This window comes from Carassius gibelio, chromosome B2, assembly GCF_023724105.1.
Source record: "Carassius gibelio isolate Cgi1373 ecotype wild population from Czech Republic chromosome B2, carGib1.2-hapl.c, whole genome shotgun sequence".
Lineage (NCBI taxonomy): Eukaryota > Metazoa > Chordata > Actinopteri > Cypriniformes > Cyprinidae > Carassius > Carassius gibelio.
Genome location: NC_068397.1, coordinates 15,622,197 through 15,644,937, shown reverse-complemented (window position 1 = coordinate 15,644,937; position 22,741 = coordinate 15,622,197). Strand labels below are relative to the sequence as shown.

General features: G+C 36.4%; 4 protein-coding genes across 7 annotated transcripts in view; 2 read left to right on the top strand and 2 right to left on the bottom strand.

Annotated features, from left to right (window-relative positions):
• Positions 1-5,108, top strand: part of LOC127951097 (chromodomain Y-like protein) — a 28,270-nt gene extending 23,162 nt beyond the window's left edge. The window contains exons 6-7 of one of the 2 annotated variants that reach the window (XM_052548748.1): positions 3,064-3,207; positions 3,895-5,108. In XM_052548748.1, the coding sequence (XP_052404708.1) occupies positions 3,064-3,207; positions 3,895-4,053 (303 nt within the window). In that variant the 3' untranslated portion in view covers positions 4,054-5,108. Of the gene's footprint in view, positions 1-3,063; positions 3,208-3,416; positions 3,840-3,894 lie in introns of those variants that run through there. The other variant, XM_052548749.1, reaches the window with a different exon arrangement.
• A 4,431-nt stretch (positions 5,109-9,539) lies between these two features.
• On the bottom strand, positions 9,540-10,930 carry lyrm4 (LYR motif containing 4). Its single transcript, XM_052548750.1, has 3 exons — positions 10,277-10,930; positions 9,936-10,056; positions 9,540-9,762 (listed from the first exon to the last, which is right to left on the bottom strand). Exons 1-3 carry the CDS (start codon positions 10,360-10,362, stop codon positions 9,700-9,702), a joined length of 270 nt encoding a protein of 89 aa, XP_052404710.1. The 5' UTR covers positions 10,363-10,930; the 3' UTR covers positions 9,540-9,699.
• A 2,262-nt stretch (positions 10,931-13,192) lies between these two features.
• nrn1b (neuritin 1b) lies at positions 13,193-17,822 on the bottom strand. 2 transcript variants are annotated; one of them, XM_052548074.1, is made up of 3 exons: positions 16,477-17,822; positions 14,040-14,184; positions 13,193-13,872 (listed from the first exon to the last, which is right to left on the bottom strand). In XM_052548074.1, exons 1-3 carry the CDS (start codon positions 16,559-16,561, stop codon positions 13,641-13,643), a joined length of 462 nt encoding a protein of 153 aa, XP_052404034.1. In that variant the 5' UTR covers positions 16,562-17,822; the 3' UTR covers positions 13,193-13,640. The 2 variants fall into 2 exon arrangements, with proteins under 2 accessions (XP_052404034.1, XP_052404035.1); XM_052548075.1 differs by lacking the exon at positions 16,477-17,822 and adding an exon at positions 14,438-15,610 and having other exon boundaries at positions 13,200-13,872.
• The window catches only part of LOC127950783 (ras-responsive element-binding protein 1), a 33,505-nt gene continuing 28,485 nt past the window's right edge, over positions 17,722-22,741 (top strand). The window contains exon 1 of one of the 2 annotated variants that reach the window (XM_052548073.1): positions 17,722-18,143. The gene's annotated coding sequence lies outside the window, so the exon portion shown is untranslated. The remainder of the gene's footprint in view (positions 18,144-22,741) is intronic. The other variant, XM_052548071.1, reaches the window with a different exon arrangement.

The window sequence follows — 22,741 nt, the reverse complement described above, 5'->3', positions numbered from 1 at the left end:
GCAAGGTTCCCATTACATAAATCATTTATCGGATTGGGTCCAGATAGAATCCTCAGCCTGTCTTCCTTCCTTGCTTTCAATTCTTCCATTTTCTCCCTTGCTGATGGGTCTAGACTCTCAATCATTGCACCCAATGGTACGGAACTCCATTCAGATTTGGGCCCAAATTCGCAAATATTTTGGATGGCAAAGAGGTTCAATTTGTGCACCAGTTGCCAGAAATCATACATTTTCTCAGCCTCTGAACGACCAGGCATTCTTGCTATGGCAAGAAAAATGTATTTTAACATTTAAAGATCTTTTTGCTGATGGCCGCTTCATTTCTTTTGTCCAATTAGAATCTCAATTTAAAATACCTTTTCCTTCCCTTCCTGAACAAAACCCTATTGATCAACATTTTTCTTACAACCCAGTTCAAAGAGGAACCATCTCTGGCTTGTATATAAAACTTGTATAGTTATTATCCACTTCTATAACTGCACAAAGAGACTCCTCGCAACTGGACCTTAATATCTGCCTGACAGCTGACAAATGGAATGAGGCTATATATAGAATTCATGGGTCTTCTATTTGTGTTAGACACAGACTTATTCAATTTAAAGTGGTACATAGACTTCATATTTCCAAGGCCAGGCTGGCAAAGATGTATCCTTCTGTTGACCCCACCTGTACAAGATGTAAGCAGTCCCCTGCTAATGTACATTAGCCCATATGTTTTGGCTATGTCCTAGTATCTCTGTTTTTTGGTCAACCTTTTTTTCTTTTTTTTTTTAAATCTTATTCCATAATATTTTTTAAAGATGTTTATGCAAATCCTTTAACTGCCATCTTTGGTATCGTATGTGAAAATAACACTGTCAAAAAGTGAATTGCACTGCATCGCCTTTACTTCTGTAAAGGCGCTTGATTTTAATTAATTGGAAACAGTTATTTCCCCTTTCTTTTAAACAGTGGGCCAGAAATGTGTTTCAATTCCTGAGTTTGGAAAAAATAAGACTTAATTTTAAGGGTTCCAGGTCTAAGTTCACTGCCATATGGCGTCCTTACATCAATTATTTCCAAAACCAAGTATAACTGTAAGTAGACAAACTGATGCTGATGCCGAAAGGTTTTGCTTATGATTTACTGACAGTGCTGCTTGAAAGTTTGTGATCCCTTTAGAATTTTCTATATTTCTGCATAAATATGACCCAAAACATAATTAGACAAATCCTGAAAGTAGACCGATAATCCAATCAAACAAAGCAAACGAAAATGTATACTGTATTTATTTATTGAGAAAAATTATAGTGTTAAATATTTGTGAGTGGCAAAAGTATATGAATCTTTGCTTTTAGTATCTGGTGTGACCTCTTTTGCAGGAAAAACTGCAAGTAGTAATTCTTGTAAACTGCTGATCAGTCCTTTTCCGGTTTGTAGGAATTTTAAGCCCATTCCTCAGTACAGAACCACTTCAACTCTGTGATGTTGGTGGGGTTCTTCCTATGAACTGCTTTCTTCAGGTCCTTCCACAAAATTGACTCAGTCATTCCAAAACATTAGCTTTGGCCTCCTTCAACCATTCTTCAGTAGAACAATTTGTGTGCTTGTGGTCGTTGTTTGCTGCATGACCCACTTTCTCTTAAGATTCAGTTCTCTGAAAGATGTCCTGACATTTTCCTTCAGAATGTGCTGGAATAATTCAGAATTCATTGTTCCATCAATAATGGCAAGCCATTCTGGACCAGATGCAGAAAAACAGGCCCAAACCATGATACTACCACCACCATGTTTCACAGATGGGATAAGGTTCTTATGCTGGAATGCAGTGTTTTCTTTCTCCAAACATAATGCTGCTCATTTAAACCAACATTTTCTATTTTGGTCTCAACCATCCACAAAACATTTCTCCAGTATTCCTCTGGCTTGCCCACACGATTTAGCAAACTTCAGATGGACAGCAATGTTCTCTTTGGAGAGGAGTGGCTTTCTTCTTGCGATTTCCTGATGGTGGACTCATGAACCTTATCATTAGCCAATGTGAGAAAGTTCTTTAGTTGCTATGAATTTATCATGCTGCCCTTTGAAACCTAGTGGACTTTTAACATGTCTTGCTTTTAGAGTGTTCTTTGTTGGGTGACCGCTCCTGGGGAGGGTAACAATGGTCTTGAATTTCCTCCCAATTGTACACAATCTGTCTGACTGTGGATTGGTGGAGTCCAAACTCTTTAGAGATGACTTTGTAAATCTCTCTAGCCTGATGAACAACATCAACTCTTTTTCTGATGTCCTCCGAGATCTCATTTGTTTGTGCCATGATACACTTCCACAACATGACCAAACTTTGACAGATACCTATTTAAATAAAACTGCAGACACACTAAAAACACCTCTGAACAGATGGACTCTTAATTTCACCTTCAAATGAACACCTAATCCTAGAGATTCACATACTTTTGCTGCTCACAGATGTAATATTAGATCAGTTTCTTGAATAAATAAAATACAAAGTATATATTTTCATTTGATTTGTTTGATTGGGTTATCTTTGTCAACTTTCAGGACTTTCAGGAAGCATGAAAATGTTTCACAAACTTTCAAGCAGCAATGTTATGCATGTTGTGTTGATATGTGAATGTATGTTTTGGATTGTTATTCAAATAAATATAAATAAAGAGCACAGCCATTCTTGTTCAAGCTTTAGTCACTTCCTTGATTGAGCATTGTAATGCTTTTTTTATGGTCTGCCTTCAAAGCTTCTCAAAAAACTTCATTTCATACAAAATTCAGCTGCACACATTATTTGCAGAACTCCTATAACTGAACACATTTCTCCCATATTACAACACTTGCATTGGTTCCCAGTTAAATACCATATTAAAACATCTAAAAATGTTACAACAACAAGTAAAATGGCAACATAAAAATAATTTGTTTATAATCTTCGTTATGAGACTTGAAAAAAAGAAGTATATTGGTATCAGCCATTAGCCAAAATGAGTTAAATGAGAAAAAATATCAGCAAAAATCCAATATTGTGTATCCCTAGAATTCTGATTTGTTGTTTCTCTGCTGTCAATGTAGGCTAATGAAATGCTACTGAGTGGGAGGAAGTTGACAGCTCAGGAGGCTTGTGCCAAAGGACTCGTGTCCCAGGTTCTGTGGCCAGGGACCTTCACACAGGAAGTAATGGCTCGCATCAAGGAGCTAGTATCTTGTAATTCAGTCGTAAGTCATCCTTTCATTTGTTTTAGTTTTTTTTGTTTGTTACATTACATTTTCTCAATGCATACGTTCACACAGTCCCCTCTACTTTTCATATTGAGTTTTTTTTTCTTTAATGGCCTTTCATTGTAACTCCTGCATTTGATTCTCATAGTCTTTTTAGAATAATTTGGAAATGAGCATTAATCCTTCAACATGATTCTTTAAACCAGTGTTCAGCAACAGGCGGCCAATGGACCAAAACTGTCCCCCAGCAAAAATATCCTGCCTGTGGCCGCAGCCAGATTAATTTTAATAGCGGCTGGATCTGAAATATATCTGTCATGACAGCAACAGTTTCTCACAATCACTACGTCTTTATTGATTTTGCCTTCAAAATAAAAGTGAGAACTTTTTTGCAGCAATGTTTTATTTTGAGATGAAATGAGAGATTTTAATTTGAAAAGTTTCTGAAAGACATTCAAAGGAGTCTGTGGCTATCCGACCTCTGCTTAAACCCTGTTTAGACCTTTGAGGATTTTAAATCATTGGTACATAATGTATTTTTTGTTCAAATGCAGATATGATAACACTTCTGTACAAATTCACAATGCATCCACATCCATAAGTCATTTGCCTTCTTTCCCTTTTCTTTCTTATTTTGTTCCCCTCATTGTATTTGTCATGCCGATGCTGCCGGAAACACTGAAGGTTCTGCGCGAGTCCAAAGCACTGGTGAGGAACATTAACCGGGCCGCCCTGGAGCAGGCCAATGAGAGGGAATGTGAGGCACTTAAGAGGGTCTGGGGCTCTTCTCAGGGCATGGACTCCATACTCAATTATCTCCAGAAGAAAATCGATGAATTCTAAGTCAGTTAAATGTCCTACGGGTGTCAAAACCTCCATCCTCAAGTGCCTGAAGTTATTTAAACAAGGTTAGTCGGTAGTAATTTTTTTAGCAGGATTTTCATGGAACAGTGGAAGACTGGCGTGGTCAAACCCGCACTTCATCTTCGTCCAGGACGTATTTCATTTTCTTCAGACTGCAGAAAGCAGCATCTCATTCTGCTACACTTGATACTGACTTTAATTCAAAGTTTGTGATAAATCTTGCACTGCGCAGAAGGACAAAATGCCTTGATATATGTAAATTCTGGTCATCTTTCTGCTCAATTTCTGTTGCATCAACTAATGAATTGGTTTGTCATAGAGGTAATACAGATTTGGGCTACTCTTTGAGCACCACTTATGCAGACTGATTGAGAAAAAATTGATAATATCAGTTAACTGAAGAAAGGGATGCATGAGACTTGAATGGGTTACATTTTGCTCGTTTTGGATATCGCTACACTAACAGATTGTAATTAGAATCAAGTCTTTAGCAAGCTTTTCTTCAGTAGGTACTTTTTATTCAGCAAATAGAAGTCATCTCAAGCCTTGTTCATCTTAAATATTCATGCAACTCCTGCTGGCATTTACATCGGCCAGCGCTTTGAAGACCTTTTTATGAATGGATAGTTACATAAAGAAAAACACACCACCAATGCTTCGAGATTTAGCATCAGTGCTGTTAAACAGACTTGAAAGCTACTAATTGAATTTTTGATTTGCATAATGATCAAGTGAACAAAATGAATAATTAAGTACGTGGATTTGCAAGGCTCTGGCTTAGTAGGAATTAACAGTTATTTGTATCAAAGTTAACTTTTGTATGTTTTGCTGGCTTAATTTTACAAGTTTTCTGCTTTGTGTTTCATTTATATGTTCTGGACGTACAAACTGTTTGCTTTGGAGTAACATACCACCAAATAATTTTGATGTAAATGTTCTTGACACAATATTTCTAATTTAATAACTTATGACATTATGAAATCGATTGAGGTATGTTCCTTTGTGAGTCAATAAAGGATGCTGGCGTTTTTAAATCGGCATCCTTTTTTCTGCTGGTTCAAACAGACTGGACTGCTGTATCATCAGAAGAGCTCTGGAGATTAACAACCATCTCTAAGGGAAGATCTACTAGAATCCACCCCAAACATCTGTAGTGATTAGCTAGCATGCACTGTTATTAAATGGAGTGGATTTCCTTCATTACAGTTCTTTATAAGATGGGTGGGGATGGAGTCAGAAAATGGGTTGCGAGATTGTCCACACAAAATTGCCTAAAATGTGACTTTGCAAACATATTTTCCCTAGTGCTAAAGTCCTACCTCTCAAAATCCATATTTAGATTTTTAGCAACGAAGCGTCCTGTTCAAAATCTCATGCTTTAGCATGTTTCTGGTACAGGTATCTATGCACTATTCCTTATTGTGTGTTTTTCCCCTTCCCAAATGGTTTTGTAAAATGAATTCTTGTTTACAAAATTATATTTATGATTGTGCAAATATACTTATTGAATGCTTTTGTTCAGTTATTTTTTTTAATTGGAGCTTTTTCCAAAACAATGTGGCAGGTTATATTTGATAATGAAGTGCTTTGTGACATTAATAATGTCTTTTACATTTTAACTTGATATGTAAACTCTATTGATCTCTGATAATTAACATTGAATATCTGTTAATAACCCTGAAAGACAAAACCAGAAACACATCCTCATTTTCTTAACGCAGCTTTGCAATATCTGATATCTGTGTGTGGCTTTTTTTTTTCTTTTGTAAATTAGCGGCGTTATTTGAACTCAACCCTCTCTTTTGAATTCTGTATACAGGGTGTTGTAATTTGATGTAAAACATTGCTGACTCTATACCTGAGGAAAAGTCTTTGTTCCAGTCACTTCACTGACAAAAGTATATCTATTATCAGCATTTTTTGACTTTCAGCATATGTGATCAAAAAATTTGGTCAAAATTAGATTTTATATATATATATATATAAGTAAGGCATATTTCTTATAGTTGATATACTAAATGCTATCAATTGTACAATCTGTAAAGATTCTTTTTTAGGTTTCAGAACATGTAACAGCTGTGAAAATGACTGGTCCAAATAAATTGATATTCTGTAATTTTTTTTTTTTTTTTTTTTTTTACTTTTGTCCTCTTATAATTTAATAATAAAAAAAAAACTTGAAACAACAGTGTACATTTTATATTTATGTTTGTATTTTACATCATGACGTCACATGTCCATCAGTGTCAAATGTCCAGTGTTTTAGGGTGGGCAGCTGTCTTGAGCACCAGGAGCCATGTGTAACCAGTAGTCCTGATTCTTGAAGCCAACAAAACTGTAGAGATTTTCACCACCTTCGAGGAATCCACGTTCTGTGGCTCCCCATGACACAGGACTATCCATAAATCCATGCACTTTAAGGGAAATCCACAGTGTAAATTTATCTAAACACTGTCTGGATGATTCAGGGCACAGAAATAAACTGCTTGTAAGTTTCAAAAGTACACTATGCCATACTTCTAAAAACAGTGTGTATTGTAGAAATATTACTTAAAGCAACACTATGTAAATTTTGACCCACGCAGGCTACAAAAGTCCAAACATAATCACTTAATATAAATTTACCGTAGTGATTTGGGAGAAGACAAAAGATCAGTTTGGTAGATTAATTTATGATGTACTCGCTCATATTCACATTATGGTCACAGAAAAAGTTACAACACTGTTGTATAAACAGTTTTCAGACAGTTGAATTAAAATGTATTATAATTTAACATTAAATAGGGAGGACTTTATATAAAAGGTTTTGGCATGAAACTCTAGATAGCGCAGTCCGATAGATCTAACTCTGTATAACAATGACATCACATGTCACGGCTGATTGGTTCTCTCCTGTATCGGTAGCCAACGAGTTAGCTGCTCAACATTCAAATACTTGACTAGTGCTTGTGGTAGCCGTTTGCAGTGCACTTCAGAAACCCTTCACCTTCCCCAGTTCCACCTGTATAGATCTGCTACAGGGTTATCATATACGTAATGGGAGTTATTCTATACTGTCATAGACAATTCATTTTGTCTCTTTGTGCAACAGTCTTTAAGTACTGATTGCACAATATATGGAGCCAATTCAACTGTTTAGCAGATGACAATCATACAAGAGCACTTAATGATATATCTACTGGCTTTTGTGAATTTAACACTTTAAAACCGTTCATCATATCACTCACCAGCGGATGTCCAGGTTAACCGCTCCAAGCCAATCCAAGAAGTGATATGGGTCACACAACGGTGTCTTTCCTTGTATATCTGATGGGTAAAGTGTGGGACATGGTATATTTTCACAGCTATTAGAAGACATACAATTGTCAGACAGGTTGCTCACGTCACATCTACGTCATCAAGCTCAGTTTGAGTCTCCGCAGTTCGCTCGACCCCCAGGAAGTGCGTGCCTCTAACTTGACTTCACTTGTCTCCGTTGAATCCAATGGGATCGCTGTGTCCATTTCTTTTACTGTCTATGGGATTTCTCGGGTTATTCTGATTTATTATAAATAACGTCCCATGAGGGTAAATTAGTATAACTTAAAATTAGTTACTACCAAAACTAGTAACGATAATAAACCTAAAAAATAAGTAAATAATTAAAAAAAATTATAATATGATAAAAACTAGAATGACTGTATATAGGCTACCCTAAATGATCCTGCTCCATAATGCATAATGGTTAGCTAAAATACCTAGAGTTGACGTCTTTTAAAAAAGAAAAGAAAAAAAAAAAGGAAAGGAAAGATCAAAGATAGCAATTCCCCCTGAACCATTTGTTATTTATAGGTTATATGTAAAACCCCAGAGTCAAATGTCCCCAATTACTTAATTTACCCCTTTCAAAATCCTAAGGAATTGTTAGGGAATTTAATCATAAACCGACTGCCCCCTGTTGCCATAAATGGTGTAAACAGATCCACGTGCAGAAAAATGTGCTCTCTGTCATGTGCGCACAAGCACTCTGAAGTACGTACTGTTTCTGCACTAGACAATGATTTACAGACCAGACAACATACAGTAGAAGACTAAATGTGACTTTAAAGATCGGATGTTCTTTACGATTACATAATAACTTTTGTTTTAGTCTACCAAGGGAACAAAGTATATTTTCTTAGGCTACTCTAAATAAATATGAATTAAATGACATTAATTACAGAAGAAAAATCATGTCACTTGTCAAAATAAACAGCTTAAACAAAAAATGCTATTGATTGCAATGTAAAATCTTTGTTTTTTTATTTATTTATTAATAAATATATTAAATAACTATGATTATGTCCTCAAAGCTTTAAGCGGGTTTCTGGTTTTTAAAAGGTTTTTTTTTTTTTTTTTGCTGATTACATCACCAATTTGTTTGCAAAGACCAGTGACGTTGCTGTGACGCAACTCATGTGCACGTAGTATTTGTCAAGCATCTTTCTTACGCAAAGACTGCTGGTCCAGCTTTTATATTTAAAAGACCTTCCGCTCCTCAATTACATCTGAATTGGTCGTTATGATGAATACTCATGGACCAGGAGCAGTCAGAGGAAACTTCAGACAAGACCGAGTGTCTGTCTGAACCAGAATCATCATCTTATTCACCAAAAACTGACAGGCAAAGAGCCAAATCTCTGCCTGTAGATCTATACCAGCATCAATCTTCCTCACACAAGGAACATCCAGTCCGTGGAAAGAGAGTCCAGTTTGCAGACATGATGGGGTTGAACCTGGCAAACGTCAGACACTTTGACGTCTCAGATGATGCAAATGAAACACCTGGACTCCAGAATCATCCTCCAAACCAGCCGCTTCAGCATCTGAGTTTAGTACCAGCCTTTGAAATGCCTGTTAGCTCGCTGGAGTTTGATATGAAGTCACGGCGTCTGGGAGTCGCATTGGAGAGTGTCACAACTGCTTCAGAAGTGAAGGGTGTGATAAGAGTGATGCAGAGCAACGCAAGAGAAGTTGGGGTCAGGTACACTTCAAATAACTGGCTGACATTTTCGGATATACATGCTTCATTAAGATTGAATGAAGAAAGGGGGCTAGAGTGGGAGAAGTTCGACTTCGTTTTGCACACGCCATTCTATTTTGACAAAGATTCATCAGTGCATTTCGCAGTGTATTGTCAAACTGATCACGGAAAATATTGGGACAATAATGACGGACGGAACTACACTTTGAGGATTCAGACTATGGATCAAGGATCTAACTGATGCATCGATCTGAAATTTAGTTCAATAAAGTGAACTTGAATTTTAGTTGCATGGTCATTTGTCTTAATAATTTGAGCACATTTAAATGAAGACATACTAGCATATTGAAAGTAACATCTTTAGTATTGTCTTACAGATCTGCAAAACAAACCAGTGTTGCTGGAATGTAGGTAATCCATTTGTGTAATTGATCTATTTACAGTGATTCCCATATACTAGCCATTCATCATATGCATCTCATTTATTTGCTAAAACATAGAACAAACATACATTTACAGTATACGCTAATATACAATTTTATAAACATAGTCCACTGGTGTTGCAGCTCCCAGGATAAACAGATTTGTCATTAACAAACCAGACATTTTGATTCTGAAGACACTTATAAATGAGGCTCTTTTTCAACAATGGTCTTCTGGGCAGAATACAGATGGCCAATGGAAACCTGTCAGACAACGATAAGAGATACTGTCTTTGATATAGTACACTAAATGTGATTTTAATTATTAGCATTAGCAACTCTAAATATTATTATGTTCTCCTATTTGGATAAGGCCATTCAAGTTCGTTGGCCATAAAAATCATAATGGAATATTAAACAAATCTGGCAAGGCTTGCCTGTCTCTTGATGAGCGCCAGATTCTCTCGAGCTTGATTTAGGAGCACATCCAGGGTTTTGGGGTTGTCAACATGAAGGTTCTCCCTGAAGCCATCTTTCACTCTGCGAAGTGCGTATGTTCTGAAAACAAATAGCATTTTATAGTAAATAACCAGTAAATGGGAAATAATGGTTGAAATATTAAAAGAATTAAAAAAAACATGCGTCATTTACATATATAAGCGTTTACCACATTACTAGTTTTATAGTAATGTAGCGACAACAGACAAATAAAATATGCACAAATATAAATAATTATAATCTATAGCAAATATGTCAGGGTGAATAATAAAAAGCGTACCTGTAATTATATGAGGGGAATTGTTTACTCTCTTTCATAAGCATCCTGTAGAGAGAGATCACTTGAGCTCTGCTGCACGAGGCCATGTTGGTTCAGTGTCCTTCTTCTCGTGTTGCGTTGAGTTGCGTTTGATACATCGCCATCTAGTGTCAGGATCCGAAGAGCAGATGACCGTGGAATGTAACACACTATGTGCATTCCGACAATAAAGAGTGAAATGCCATTTTAGTATTAGTATATTTCAGGACATATTTGCAGATTACCGACCCCTTTGAGAATTTCATTCTTCCTACTGTATATTAAAATGGAAATGCAATTTACTGGAGGTGCACTTATCATGTTTCAATGCTACCTTTTATAAGTGCTATATAGGGCAGTTGACATCACATTAGGAGAAATTGTGCCTGGGGAGATGACAGAAGATCCCTAGGGCCGGACTGTTGGCATATGGGGCCTCATCACACTATCTGTGCTGTGTAAAACAAGACTGTTTACTTTTGCTAAATGAAAACCATGTGGAAAAAAACATAACAGACTCCAGAAACAACTGGGTCTAATGTAAGTTCTGTATGTATCTTTTACTGTTATAAAACTAGCAAATATATCTTCTGGCGATCAAGAAATTACACTACCATCTTCAGCATTCATGCTTGCTTGTTTGTAATTAGAGGTGCACAATAACAGAATTAAACACCGCCATCTCAAAAATTCATGTTTGTTTGTTTGTTTCATAAATAGTGATATACAGTAGGGGAATTAACTTCCAGAATTCATGTTTGTTTTATAATTAGTGGTGAACAATAGGGTTGACAAAAATCACTATCGTTTCCAAAAATCCATGTTTTTTTGTTGTTGTTGTTTTGTTTTGTAGTTAATATTGAACAATAAAGGAATTAATACCATCTCCAGAATTAATAATTGTTTGTTTAATTGTTTTATAATTAGCAGTGCACAATAAAGGAATTTACACTACCATCTCCAGAAATCATGTTTGTTTGTTGTTTGTTCTCATAATTAGCTTTTTTCTTTCTTTCTTTTTTATTTATTTATTTGCAAATGTACTGTAGCACTTATGCTTCATACTCTTATCATTTAGATGAAAGGCCAGCCGGAGAACCTGAGTAACCTCAGCTTCCTGAAGAACACCCTGCACCTTCCACACAAAACTCAATTAATTACAAATGTTAACATCTTCATGAGCATTGAGCTGAACCATTGAAAGTCTCCGTCTCTCATCCTTGACTTTCTGCATTCAGACATGTCACCCATGTTTATTATTCATCCTCTGCTCGGCTGCTTCCATTTCCACAGGGTCCGCACAGGATCTACCGTCTGCCCCATTTACTCACACAGCCTCCTACATTATTAACAACCAGAAAGAGCCTGGACTCTTTCTGTTTGCAGCCCACAGAATGGAAGATATCCCAGTACAATGACCTTCTTCTACATGAGAGTGATTCAGTATTTTGCATATAAAGAAACATTTAATATGCACAGCATAATTCTATATGCATGAAGTCATGATTCATATGATAAGCTGTTTGACGGACTTGAAGTATCTACACTGGTAATTAGAGTCTTCACAGGTACAGAGCTGATATTTCACAATAAGTGCACAATGCATAGCATTATTGCTCTAGACAGCAGGTGTTCGTGAAGAGCACATTCTGACTCTCCTCAGATACCAACTGCCATCATCTGCTCTGACAACGCCTTAAATATTTCACATAATGATATTCATCAGAGGCAATAAACATCTAGTTGTATTAACTGTTATCAACTGGATTTTCAAAGGTGAAGTTTAAAAAAAGATATATTTCTAAGAATGCCAAAGAAGTACAATTAGCATTTAAAAAAAATATACTCAGAAATGGTTAGTATATTGTACAAACAATTACAAAGAATGGCAACTAATACACTACTCTAATGTTTGTGTAAGAAGACAATTTATAAACAAGCTCATTATGTTGTCCTGTAAATCTCAAGTGAAATGTAGTTCTGCTGCTAAAACATGCGAAGCCATCATGTCTGAGTGGTTTGTTGTGTTCGGGATACTGTCTTGAGTATAGAGCAGTCGCTAAATTATTAAACACTACTGAGTCACTTATAGTTTCAGCTCTGGATCTTGCATATACAGTACATAGACAATTCATTTGTGCATATATATGTGATGCAATCAATGTTGATTGAATAAATAAAGGAAATCTTGTTTCATTTTCCACTCACAGATCCCACTTACAGTATATTCTTCTCCCAAGGTGACTGAATTAGATTTGCTTTTATTTTGTTCACATCGGATTAAGTAGCGAACAAAAAGACAGATGTGTTTGAGTCGATGGGTGCACAATCCCTTCAGGGAATGCTGAGGACCTTCAGCACAGCACGTGTTAATAACCAGGTCTTGGCCGTGGACCTATTTCAAGGGCTTATATTCACTATAAAAAGAGCATCTGGACCTCTCCTGCCATTAATATTCCACCAGAGATTTGCCCCTAGTTTTAATATGCATTGTGTGTGTCTTGCATTAGACAGATGTTGAGGTTTTTTTTTTTTTTCGCTATCATTAAAGAGGAAAAAATGCTGGGGGCTTCATAACTTTAAATGAGCATGCAACTCCTCACGGAAAATATATGGAATTTCTTGCATTTAGCTGTTCATTTTATTTAAAGCAACTCAATGTACTGGGATGGGGTGACAGAGCTTGAACCCACTCAAACTATTTAGATGATCAAGAATCTCAAAATACAACAAATCATTTGTGCTCTACTGTAATGAGAAGTCAAACAAGCAAAAAAAATAAATAAATAAAAATCAGGGTGTTTATTCTACCTTTTTATTTATTTGATTCAAATTTAATTTGCTTCAGTTTGAACAAAAGATAAGACACTTCTTAAATTTGCCCAAATGCCTTTTTAATTTATAAGTATACATTTACAAGTAAATGCCATTATCCTATACTGTATTAAAATAATATGATATAATATGTATTTTATGTGTGCTTTAAATAATAATAATAATTCTAATTATTGGTCCTCATTGTGGAATGCACTGTTTTTACCTATTAACGGTCCAAGAAGAAATTGTTATATTATATTTTTTATATAATATAATGTGATATAATATAATTCACATTTTTACTTTTTACTGAATCGTTTTCAGATTTTTTTTTTTTTTAAAAAGACCTAAGACCCATTTAAGAGAGTTACTTCTGAATTCTTCCATAGGTCAAGGAGTGCCAACGAGTCCTATATTTACCATAATCATCATATCATGTGAATCAAAACATGTACTGAGTCAGCTGAAGAGAGACAAGGATGCATATTATCCATTCTGTAACTTGTTTCAGGACAGATCTTCGGGTTTATTACTCAAAAGCAAGCCAAGCCACCAGTGTGGTAAAACACATCAGCAGTATCTTCATTTCCATAGGTAATAAAAGTGTGGATACTCCATTATCCCCGGAGCATAATTCAAACAAACTTCCCTGATAGTTCAAGCTCTGGGACTGCAGTTTCAGTTTTTCCCAGAGGTCTGTAGCTCCTTCTTGACAATCTGCGATAGCGGTGGAGGCACACGAGTGGAAGTCATCCCAATATCTGCATGAGGATAAACATGAAGAGCACAATCTGTTGTAGTCCTTGCGAATGAAATATGTTTCAGCATTGTGAGTAACGGATGGCACGAGTTCAACTCATGGATATGTGAATATGAGAAAGACCACCAGATATTTAATGCTTAGCTTCTTCCAGAAATCTGTACTTACGAGCAGATGGTCTGTAGGTTTTTGCTGTCATCCAGCTCTTGGGGATAGTTCACCATGTTTTCTCCAAGACTGAGCAGGCAGTCTGAGAAACCTTTAAATACGTTTTCACATGTTCCTCCAGCACACGCTGCCTGTAACAACCAAACTGAAATACACCAGAATAAATCAGAATAACACATACAGACATTTCCCACTTAAAAAAAGCTTGAGTGTTTCATATTATCCTCAATTTATAATTTATAACACAAACAGCACAAATTATATATATATATATATATATATATATATATATATATATATAAATTTTTTATTTTTTTTCTAATGTATTCAAAATTTAAAATCGTATTACAACAAAACAAGAATCAATATTCTGCATATATCTAAACTCAGGGACTCACCCAATTCCAGTGTGAGAAGTATCGAGTTGTATTTGTCGGTCAAAGTCAGTCCCATCCTACGCTTAACAGAATCAGTGTGTGGAGGAGGACTGGAGTCTACTTCCTCTCATCAGCAAACTGCTGCATTTCAAGAGCAATTCATTTACTTCTGTCACGCATTTCCCACAGCTTGCTGAGATAAAGTAGACTGTAGAAAAATTGAGATGCCACCTACGCTCACACTCCTTTTTTTTATTATTATTAACGCTCAATAACCTACGCTCACACTCCTCCTTTACTTTCTTGCGCCATGATGACGTGTGCGTGCACCTGACTGACAAAACCTCACGTTTTAACATTTTAAAAACTTAACAAGTTTTTATTTCGTGCTGGATTTTTCTTGGAATCGTTGTAAAATGTCAAACTATAATTTAGATTTAGAATGTTTGAAATCTCACAGTTGAATCGAATTGATCAAAATAATTGTAAAAAGCATATCAGAATTTAAGACATTTTAAATGAACTCGCGCATACATGTTCTAATCGTTTATGTTTTATTCAGCGCTCTTGTCTTACGGTACAGACATATAAATGTGTAGCAGAGTCAGAGGTGAGCGATTTTGTCAGAAATGGGAAACAAACGTGTCTTAAGCGCCCCCAAGCGAGTATTATTTGAAAAAACATTACTATTAACAACATTAAGGGTAAGATGGAGAAGATGCCCCCTTTAAAAACAACGTGCAATTACTTTTACATTGTAACATATTTAGATAAAAATTGTATATATATATTTAATTGTCCATATTTTAAGTGAACTTATCTCATAATGGCAACATATGAATGCGAAATTATTTCTTATATATAACTTAATGGGCTTTAATAAAAAGGTGTCTGAAATTTACTTTTAATGTTGAATAATAACTAAATTTTTGGCAATAAATAATTGGGGCATTCTTCTGGGGAGGTCATCTTCCCTCAAGGGTCTAATTTTTGTCAAAATAAAAACTATATTAAAATATATATATATACAAACGCTGATGTGTCCACAAATCAGAACATTTTTTAAGTTCAACATAATGCAATTGTCATAGATCACTATTTTTCCAGAGCCTCAAAATTAGATCAATTAATCTGCATCTTTTGACTAAATCTCACAAAGGTATATGAAACGTGAAAGGTACATTCATTTGAAATGAAGATTATATATATATATATATATATATATATATATATATATATATATATATATATATATATATATATAAAAGCATTGCGATTTATCTATGGTTTTGTCTTCATGTACTTACACTTATGGATAATGAATTTACCTAAAATCAAGATTACATTTACAAAATAAATAAATAAATAAATAAAAGTAAAATAAAACATTTCTGACTATTACTAAAAATTTAAATATGTAGCCTACTATATTTTTGCTCTTTACACAAACTGAAAGAACAGTTGGCTCAATGGGATCCAGTTTGAGTCTGAACAGGTCAGGTCTCAATCCAATGTCCTTTCTCTCATACCTACTTTCCTGCCTCCACATTAATACACTATATAACAAACTATAAAGTAGGCTACTTGTATAGCTAACTGTAGCATTAGAACCAAATTTAGTCCTCATAAAATAGAGTACATTGTTTTAGTGTAGATTGCTCCGAGACCACTGATAAGCAGTAGGCAACATACTATTTACCATCAGATGGCACTGTTGTCAAATTTGTAAGGCTTATTGTGTGTAAAGCTTCTGGAAGCATGTGTTTCTTCAACACATGCTCATTGACAGGTATTTCAAATAATAGTAACATCCATACGTGCCTAAACACACGCTCACACTCATTACAACACAGAAGTGAGCTGTACCTCATTGTATCAACTTGAATGGTGTTCAATTTTACCGCTCTCTCCGTTTTTAATTTAGAGATCGTAAATTCGTAGATACGTAAAAAGCTTTACATTTAATTAATCAAGATTTTCCGTAAAAGAAACAACAGAGAAAATAAAAACTAAAAAAGGAAATGGAAAGACAAAAAGAAAATAACTTTAATCATACTAACAGAAAGGAACATGGAAGTTTGTGCAGGATGGAGAACACGATGTGGGCCAGAGGCAATTATCCAGGTCACTGTGGGTCAGAAACATTGCTTAGTATACCAACACAAGGTCACTCTCACGTGATTACATAAGGTGATGTAGAGACTGCTCTCTAGTGGCAGCACAACCACAAACTCTCAAACCCAATGCTGCTGCTGTGACACCTCTCTGATAGAAGACGTATCCCAGTAAAAGTTATTTAAACCAAGTTAACTTGACTAGTTGAGTTTTTCAGACACATATATAGTACATTAGTCAAATCCCCATTATGAGTTAACTAGCCTATACAAATTTCAAGTGATAATGACTGAAGGTAAATGTTCTGGAATGTTTAAAGTTCTCTCCAAAAAAATGGAAGTATCTCTCACATAAATTATTTATTTATTTACCTCGTGACTGTTAAAACAAGTCGTTTTCACTCAATTTAGCAAAATATCCACCATTATGGTGGGGGGGGGGGTGGCTAATGTTAGCTCAGTTAAACGGATCTGAATATGTCAAAATGTATAGGCTACAGTTGTAACCAAATTGTCATGTCGTGTCACTTAACTAGACAAGTAATATTTGCTCACAGAAAACTCCATTAACCAAAATATGAACAACGTCACAGAAAAAGCTCCAAAGGACTTCTTCCTTGGGATCTTTGCACACATTCATAGAGCCATGATTCGCAAAGGGCTGCTGTCGAAGTTGACCGAAAGGTGGGATTTAAGTCGAATTACTTCATCTTCGTCTTGACATTTACCTCCTCGTTTCTCTCTGAGACTATTAAACGCCCTTCCACAACACTTTTTGAGATGACGAATGTCCCATTATAGTATTACGACCAACAGGTGTTTGTCTTGTGATAGCAAGAAGGCGCCAAAGCGTGTGTTGCATCATCAGTATCCCATTTACATTTTTATATTGTTTATGGCTTATATCATCTACGAGTTTATATTGTCTACGCAACATAAAATAGCAACTGTTATACAATTTAAACAATATTATATATATTTAAAAATATGCATTATCCCAAAATGTTTGTATGTCTACAAAAAGTTTAGAAAATATTGTTGTTGTTGCAAGTCATTTATTGCTACATCAAATCTATCTATCTATCTATCATCTATCTATCTATCTATCTATCTATCTATCTATCTATCTATCTATCTATCTATCTATCTATCTATCTATCTATCTATCTATCTATCTATCTATCTATCTATCAGTCTGTCGTGAGTAATCAATCGGATGAGGCTGAAGGAGTGAAGTTTTCCACCCCTCCTGTAGAGATGCTCACAGCTGAACTCCAGAGGCAGCCTCAGTAACACACGTCCCCTTGGAGACTAGAGCAACACGTGATGCTTATCACGTTCACTGAGCAGCGCTCAGGAACACACTTTGAGGAAAAAGTGACTTTTCTGACCCTCATTCGTCGAATGTGTCGATGTCTATCACTCCTTTAGGGAGGTAACACAGTGGGCGATGTAAAGTATCCAGTTGGCGAACTTTGCACATCCTCAAATACGCCATTTTGATCTCTCTCCGGAACAAGTTTGAAGTTTTTTTTTTCTTTCTCGAAGTCCATCATCTCTTTTCACCATCATCATGTCTCAGCGCAAACAGCCCAACCCCGACAAAGTCACGCGTAAGTATTGAGCACTTTTCTACTTGTTGTTGTTGTTGTTTACGTTCTCCATCCTGCCGACTACAAACTTTGGTGGATGGATACTTTGTTGGAAGTTGTTAAACTTGGAAGGCCGAAGATGTTGAGGTGATGTCCGATCTTTTTTTTCCTCGCCCGGGGTTTGAGCTTCCTCGTTTCTCTCTCGCATCCAAAGGTTGAACGCCTGACTACAGGAATTCGCTCGCGTCTAGCGCACATGTATTCATACCTGAGTTAACTTTAGCTCTTTAAATAACCAAACATTCAGTGTCACTAATGTAGCTTTATATCCCATTTGACAAAAGGAAGTTTAGCTCATATATTGTCATCAAAAGTGAGTATTTTATAGTGAACCGAAGAAGCATCCACATCTGAACTTTGATCGAGGCTAACGCGTGGGGGGTTGGACTCGCTTCTTCCCTTTATATCGTGACCTTGTCGGGACATGTTGTATTTACATTTTAAGTGTGCTTTCGACTTTTCCTCGCCGTCGACAAGTTATTACCGTTCACCAAACCACCCTTCTTTCGTCAGTCACACTTTGCAAACTTAATGTTAGGGAATGTCAAAAGTTTTAAAGGAGGAAGTTCGCTGTCGTCGTGACTGTCTTTGGGTTGGGTTTGCTGCACGAAGTTGAACGCCTAATGTGCATAGAAGAAAAGTCGGCTTTTATATTTGAACCAAGCAGCCACATCGACGATACAGTTGAAACCATCTCAGTTTGTGATGACTAATTACTCGGATGCATCATATTGTTCGTGCGGGTGTTTGTGTGCTCGCGCACCCTCCTCCCATCATCCTCTGTTCGTTCTCGCGTCTCTTTGGAGAATCATTATGTGCAGAGATCCGGATGAACAGTTCACATTCCATTACCAAATTCAACACTGGGCTCCAGGAGGCCTGCAGCATCATTCACTCGCTGCCTCCCCTGACTTTTAACTACATCTTGGTTGATTTGTACAGCATCCTTTCATAAATGCACTAAAATGCAATGAGGCGCTAACCTTAAAGGGACAACTTTCTTTGTACCTTATCTTCCTTTAAAAGTTGCATATTACTCCCTGAAAGTGATGTGAAGTACTGTATGAACCTTTTAGAGGTAAATAAAGGGCCTTTTTTCTCTCTAGTTGGTAATCTGAGGATATTGCTGCGATATTCTGCTGTGGTTTATAGTGATTTACTGTATGGTATGTAATTATGTACAACCAGGGGTCCCGGAAGGTACTCCAGGGGGTCTGAAGAGACCACAGTCTATATAAAACATAGAATTAAATTACATTCCCCGCAAATGATCTAATACATAATGTAATTTTTGTTTTATACCAGAGGTTCCTGGGTCTGTAAAAGTGGAAAACTTCTGATTTAGAGGTGTTATGTTTGGAATTAATTTTGCCTGTTGTCACTGTGATAATATAGTTTTGAGAATCATTGCTAATTAAAGATATGTTGCTTTCTTTTGTGCAACCACAAAGTGATTTTAAAAGATTAAACTATTGTATGTACTCAGAACCAACATGGGAATGAGTTGCTTCATCACCGCAAGCAAATATTTTACTTTTTTGTTTCTGCACTATTTTATATAAGCATCAACCTGTGCTGGTTTTTGCCTTTAATAATAACAATATATTAAATTTAAAACAGAAAAATGTTGTCTACTGTCTTCCCCATGCAGAGGGGCAAGGTTAAAAGAACAAATCCTCCTTTTCTCATTTTTCTAATAGCTGCTCCTCTCACAATGCAGGCTGATGTAGGGTGGAGATGTGTTTGTTCAGATGCATAGAGCAAGAAGACCATTGAAAATTCAAAGGCATGTTCTAGTGAACAGTCAACTAGTGGCCTGGGCTGTAATCTCCTCTGTCCTCAGCAGGGAGTCGCCAGAGTTGAATAGAGAAAACCCATTGTGAGCATCAGAGCTGCCATGCTGATAGTGATAGAAAGGGCCATCGGCTTTTACTCCTTTTTGTATTCAATCACTCTGAAGTGTATTTAAAGTCTCAACAGCCCTATTGAGCGAATGGATTCATTTTGTACTTTTGTTTTGGTCTATTTTAATATTGCAGCCTTGTTTTAATAGATGGCTGATACATATTGATCAGCCTTGATTAATATATATATGCATTAAAATGATCTCTCTGGGGTTCCCTAGTAGACTTCCTTTGACAAACATGCCTAACTGTGATTGCTAACGCAGTGTACGTAAAGACGGAGGGACCAGTCTGTTGGAGTCCCAGACTGGATGGAGAACCTTAGTTGGTCACCTCTCCGAGCCGTTTGCCCCTAGTGATGGGTGTTCTGTTCACTCATCCAGGGGTAGAGATGGGCGTCCTGTTTCACTCTGGAGCTATTTTTAACCTGTCTATTTTAGATAAGATTATGTTCCCTCTCCCTCGAAGGGAATGGGAAGCTTGATTTGGTCCTGGGGTGCTGGGTTCGACACTGTGGGGCTTAAAAAAATGAGTTTGGAGATGGATGCTAACTATTAGCAAGCTTTATTCTAATTTAAGACAGTCTTTAAGAATGTTTCGTTTATGGCCAAATCAAAAAAATTACTATTGAAGGTTTTAAAGGAATAGTTCACCAAAAATGGAAGTTCGGACACAATGTAAAAAAAAAACAAAAAAACATCAAAAGTTGAGAAAACTTAAAAGTTTAAGGCAACCAGCTTCAGCAGATTTTTTTTATTATTTTTTAGTTTTCAGTTTATACAACAGAACTTTTTGTTACAAAAAAGATGATTTGCTAAATTTCCCTCAATTTTTTTTTTCTCCATACAATGGAAGTCAGTGGGATCTAACATTGTTTTTAACCCCATTTTTATCGCTGCATGGAAAAATAAATAAATAAAGAAATAAAGTCATACAGGTTTGGAAAACATGAGGGTTAAGAAATGTAAATATCATATCAAAAGAAAAATATCCTTTTGGTTTTATGTATATTTTTGCATTGAAATATAGACAATATACAATAAATGAATTTGACCTTCAGTCCATGCCTGACAGTTAATTTAATTTTTGACCTTTCGTAGTGAATCGTTTGGTCATCTCAGGACTAGGTTTACTATAAAGCATTGTAAAGAAAAACTAAAAGTGAAACTGAGTCCTCATGAAAATGCTTCGGTCTAAGCGGGACATGGATGACAGGAAATAGAGCAGCCTGTGTGGATAGAGGAAGTTAGAAAAAGATAAAAACAATAGGTAGCATATCCTTACACTGTTCGTTTGAGAATGAGTTTTGTGTGATAGTTTGATTATGATGATCTGTTTGATTGACTGTGATGTTTTACCACAACCATAAATAGTTTAGCTCGCTAGCACTCCTTTTTTGAGGAACTGTTTTACGTTTGTCTGTGAGAGAAAAAGAAGACGAATCACACACAGCTTTGCAGGCCTCCTCCTTTGCCTCCCCCTGCTACTTCCCCCGCCCCTCTTCTCCCACCCTGCCTCTGTTGCTGACTAAACAGCTTTGTCAGCTGGCAGTTGCCCACAGTCTGTGAATTTTTGATAGCTTCTAGAGAGGGAGCACCGCGCAGGGAGGCGGAGATGCTGAAGAAACGCTCTTGTTGCTCATTTAGGAGTAAAGGAGGGAGACAGAAACGGGAAGGTCGAGTCACATTGAAGAACCAGTTCGTCTTGTACTAGCATTCTTTGTAGGCTTCCCAGTTTCGTGTTCGAGCACTAAACAAACATTTGAAAGATGTGAAAATATGCCTGTGGCTTATTCATCTGTATCACGTATAAGGGTTGCTAAAAAAGTCTCATTTTTGCTTTGGAAAGTGAGATAAATTTGAGTTATGATCTGACATAAGTGTCACAAAACACTTCTAATCCAGTGACGCAGTAATTTGTGGTAATTTGATGAAATCTCATGACAAAGCGGTGTCATTTGTTTCAGTTCCAGTTCATTGTAGTGATTCACAAGATGGAAAAAGCATTGAGGGAGGGACGGTGTGTGTGACTGAGTGCATAAGTGGGAAATCTAGGTGTGCACAAACTGCCGTCTTCATGTCAGTGTGTCTCTCTTGTGTTGACCTGCATGGACTTTGAATCATACACTCGCCTCTTGCTAAGAGCAAGAAGAGCTTCACAGAGAACCGTCCCGGCTGAGGACAGATCCTCTGTGTCTCTGAGAGCGATGTGCAATGGGAAACAGATGTGGCTGGGCTGTTAGCTCAGTGCTTTCCTTCAAAGAGCTTCAATTAGCATGTCCATATACAGAACGACTTCATAAGACATATTTTGTCAGCTTCATCGATTTGTTATTGTAAATTCCTTGTCTGTCAGCTGTGCAGCACAGATTGCACCAATTTGTTTTGAATTTCTGCCAAACGAAGGCATTGCAGCGATATTTAACCCAAAAATGAAAATGATTCATGACGTTTTAAAACTGAATCTGTTTTTTTTTTTCTTCAGTAAAACACTAAAGTTGGATTTTTCCATTTATTGAAGCTTCAAAATGACACAAAAGCATCTAAGTGTTATAATAAAAGCGATCTGTATCTTTTGTAATAGTAATAGTTCAACATTTTAACCTGACAATCTTGACCTGCATTAGTTGAGAAAATCTCAATGCCTAATTCTTTT

Coding starts and splice junctions, on each gene's coding strand:
- lyrm4 (XM_052548750.1), bottom strand. CDS start 10,362: ATGGCCTCGTGCAGCAGAGCTCAAGTGATCTCTCTCTACAGGATGCTT. Junction 10,057..10,276: donor TTCCCCTCATATAATTACAG/GTACGCTTTTTA, acceptor ATTTGTTTTCAG/AACATACGCACTTCGCAGAG. Junction 9,763..9,935: donor TGGCGCTCATCAAGAGACAG/GCAAGCCTTGCC, acceptor GTTGTCTGACAG/GTTTCCATTGGCCATCTGTA.
- nrn1b (XM_052548074.1), bottom strand. CDS start 16,561: ATGTTTCTGACCCACAGTGACCTGGATAATTGCCTCTGGCCCACATCG. Junction 14,185..16,476: donor AAACTTCCATGTTCCTTTCT/GTTAGTATGATT, acceptor GGTGTATTTCAG/TTTGGTTGTTACAGGCAGCG. Junction 13,873..14,039: donor AACCTACAGACCATCTGCTC/GTAAGTACAGAT, acceptor ATCCTCATGCAG/ATATTGGGATGACTTCCACT.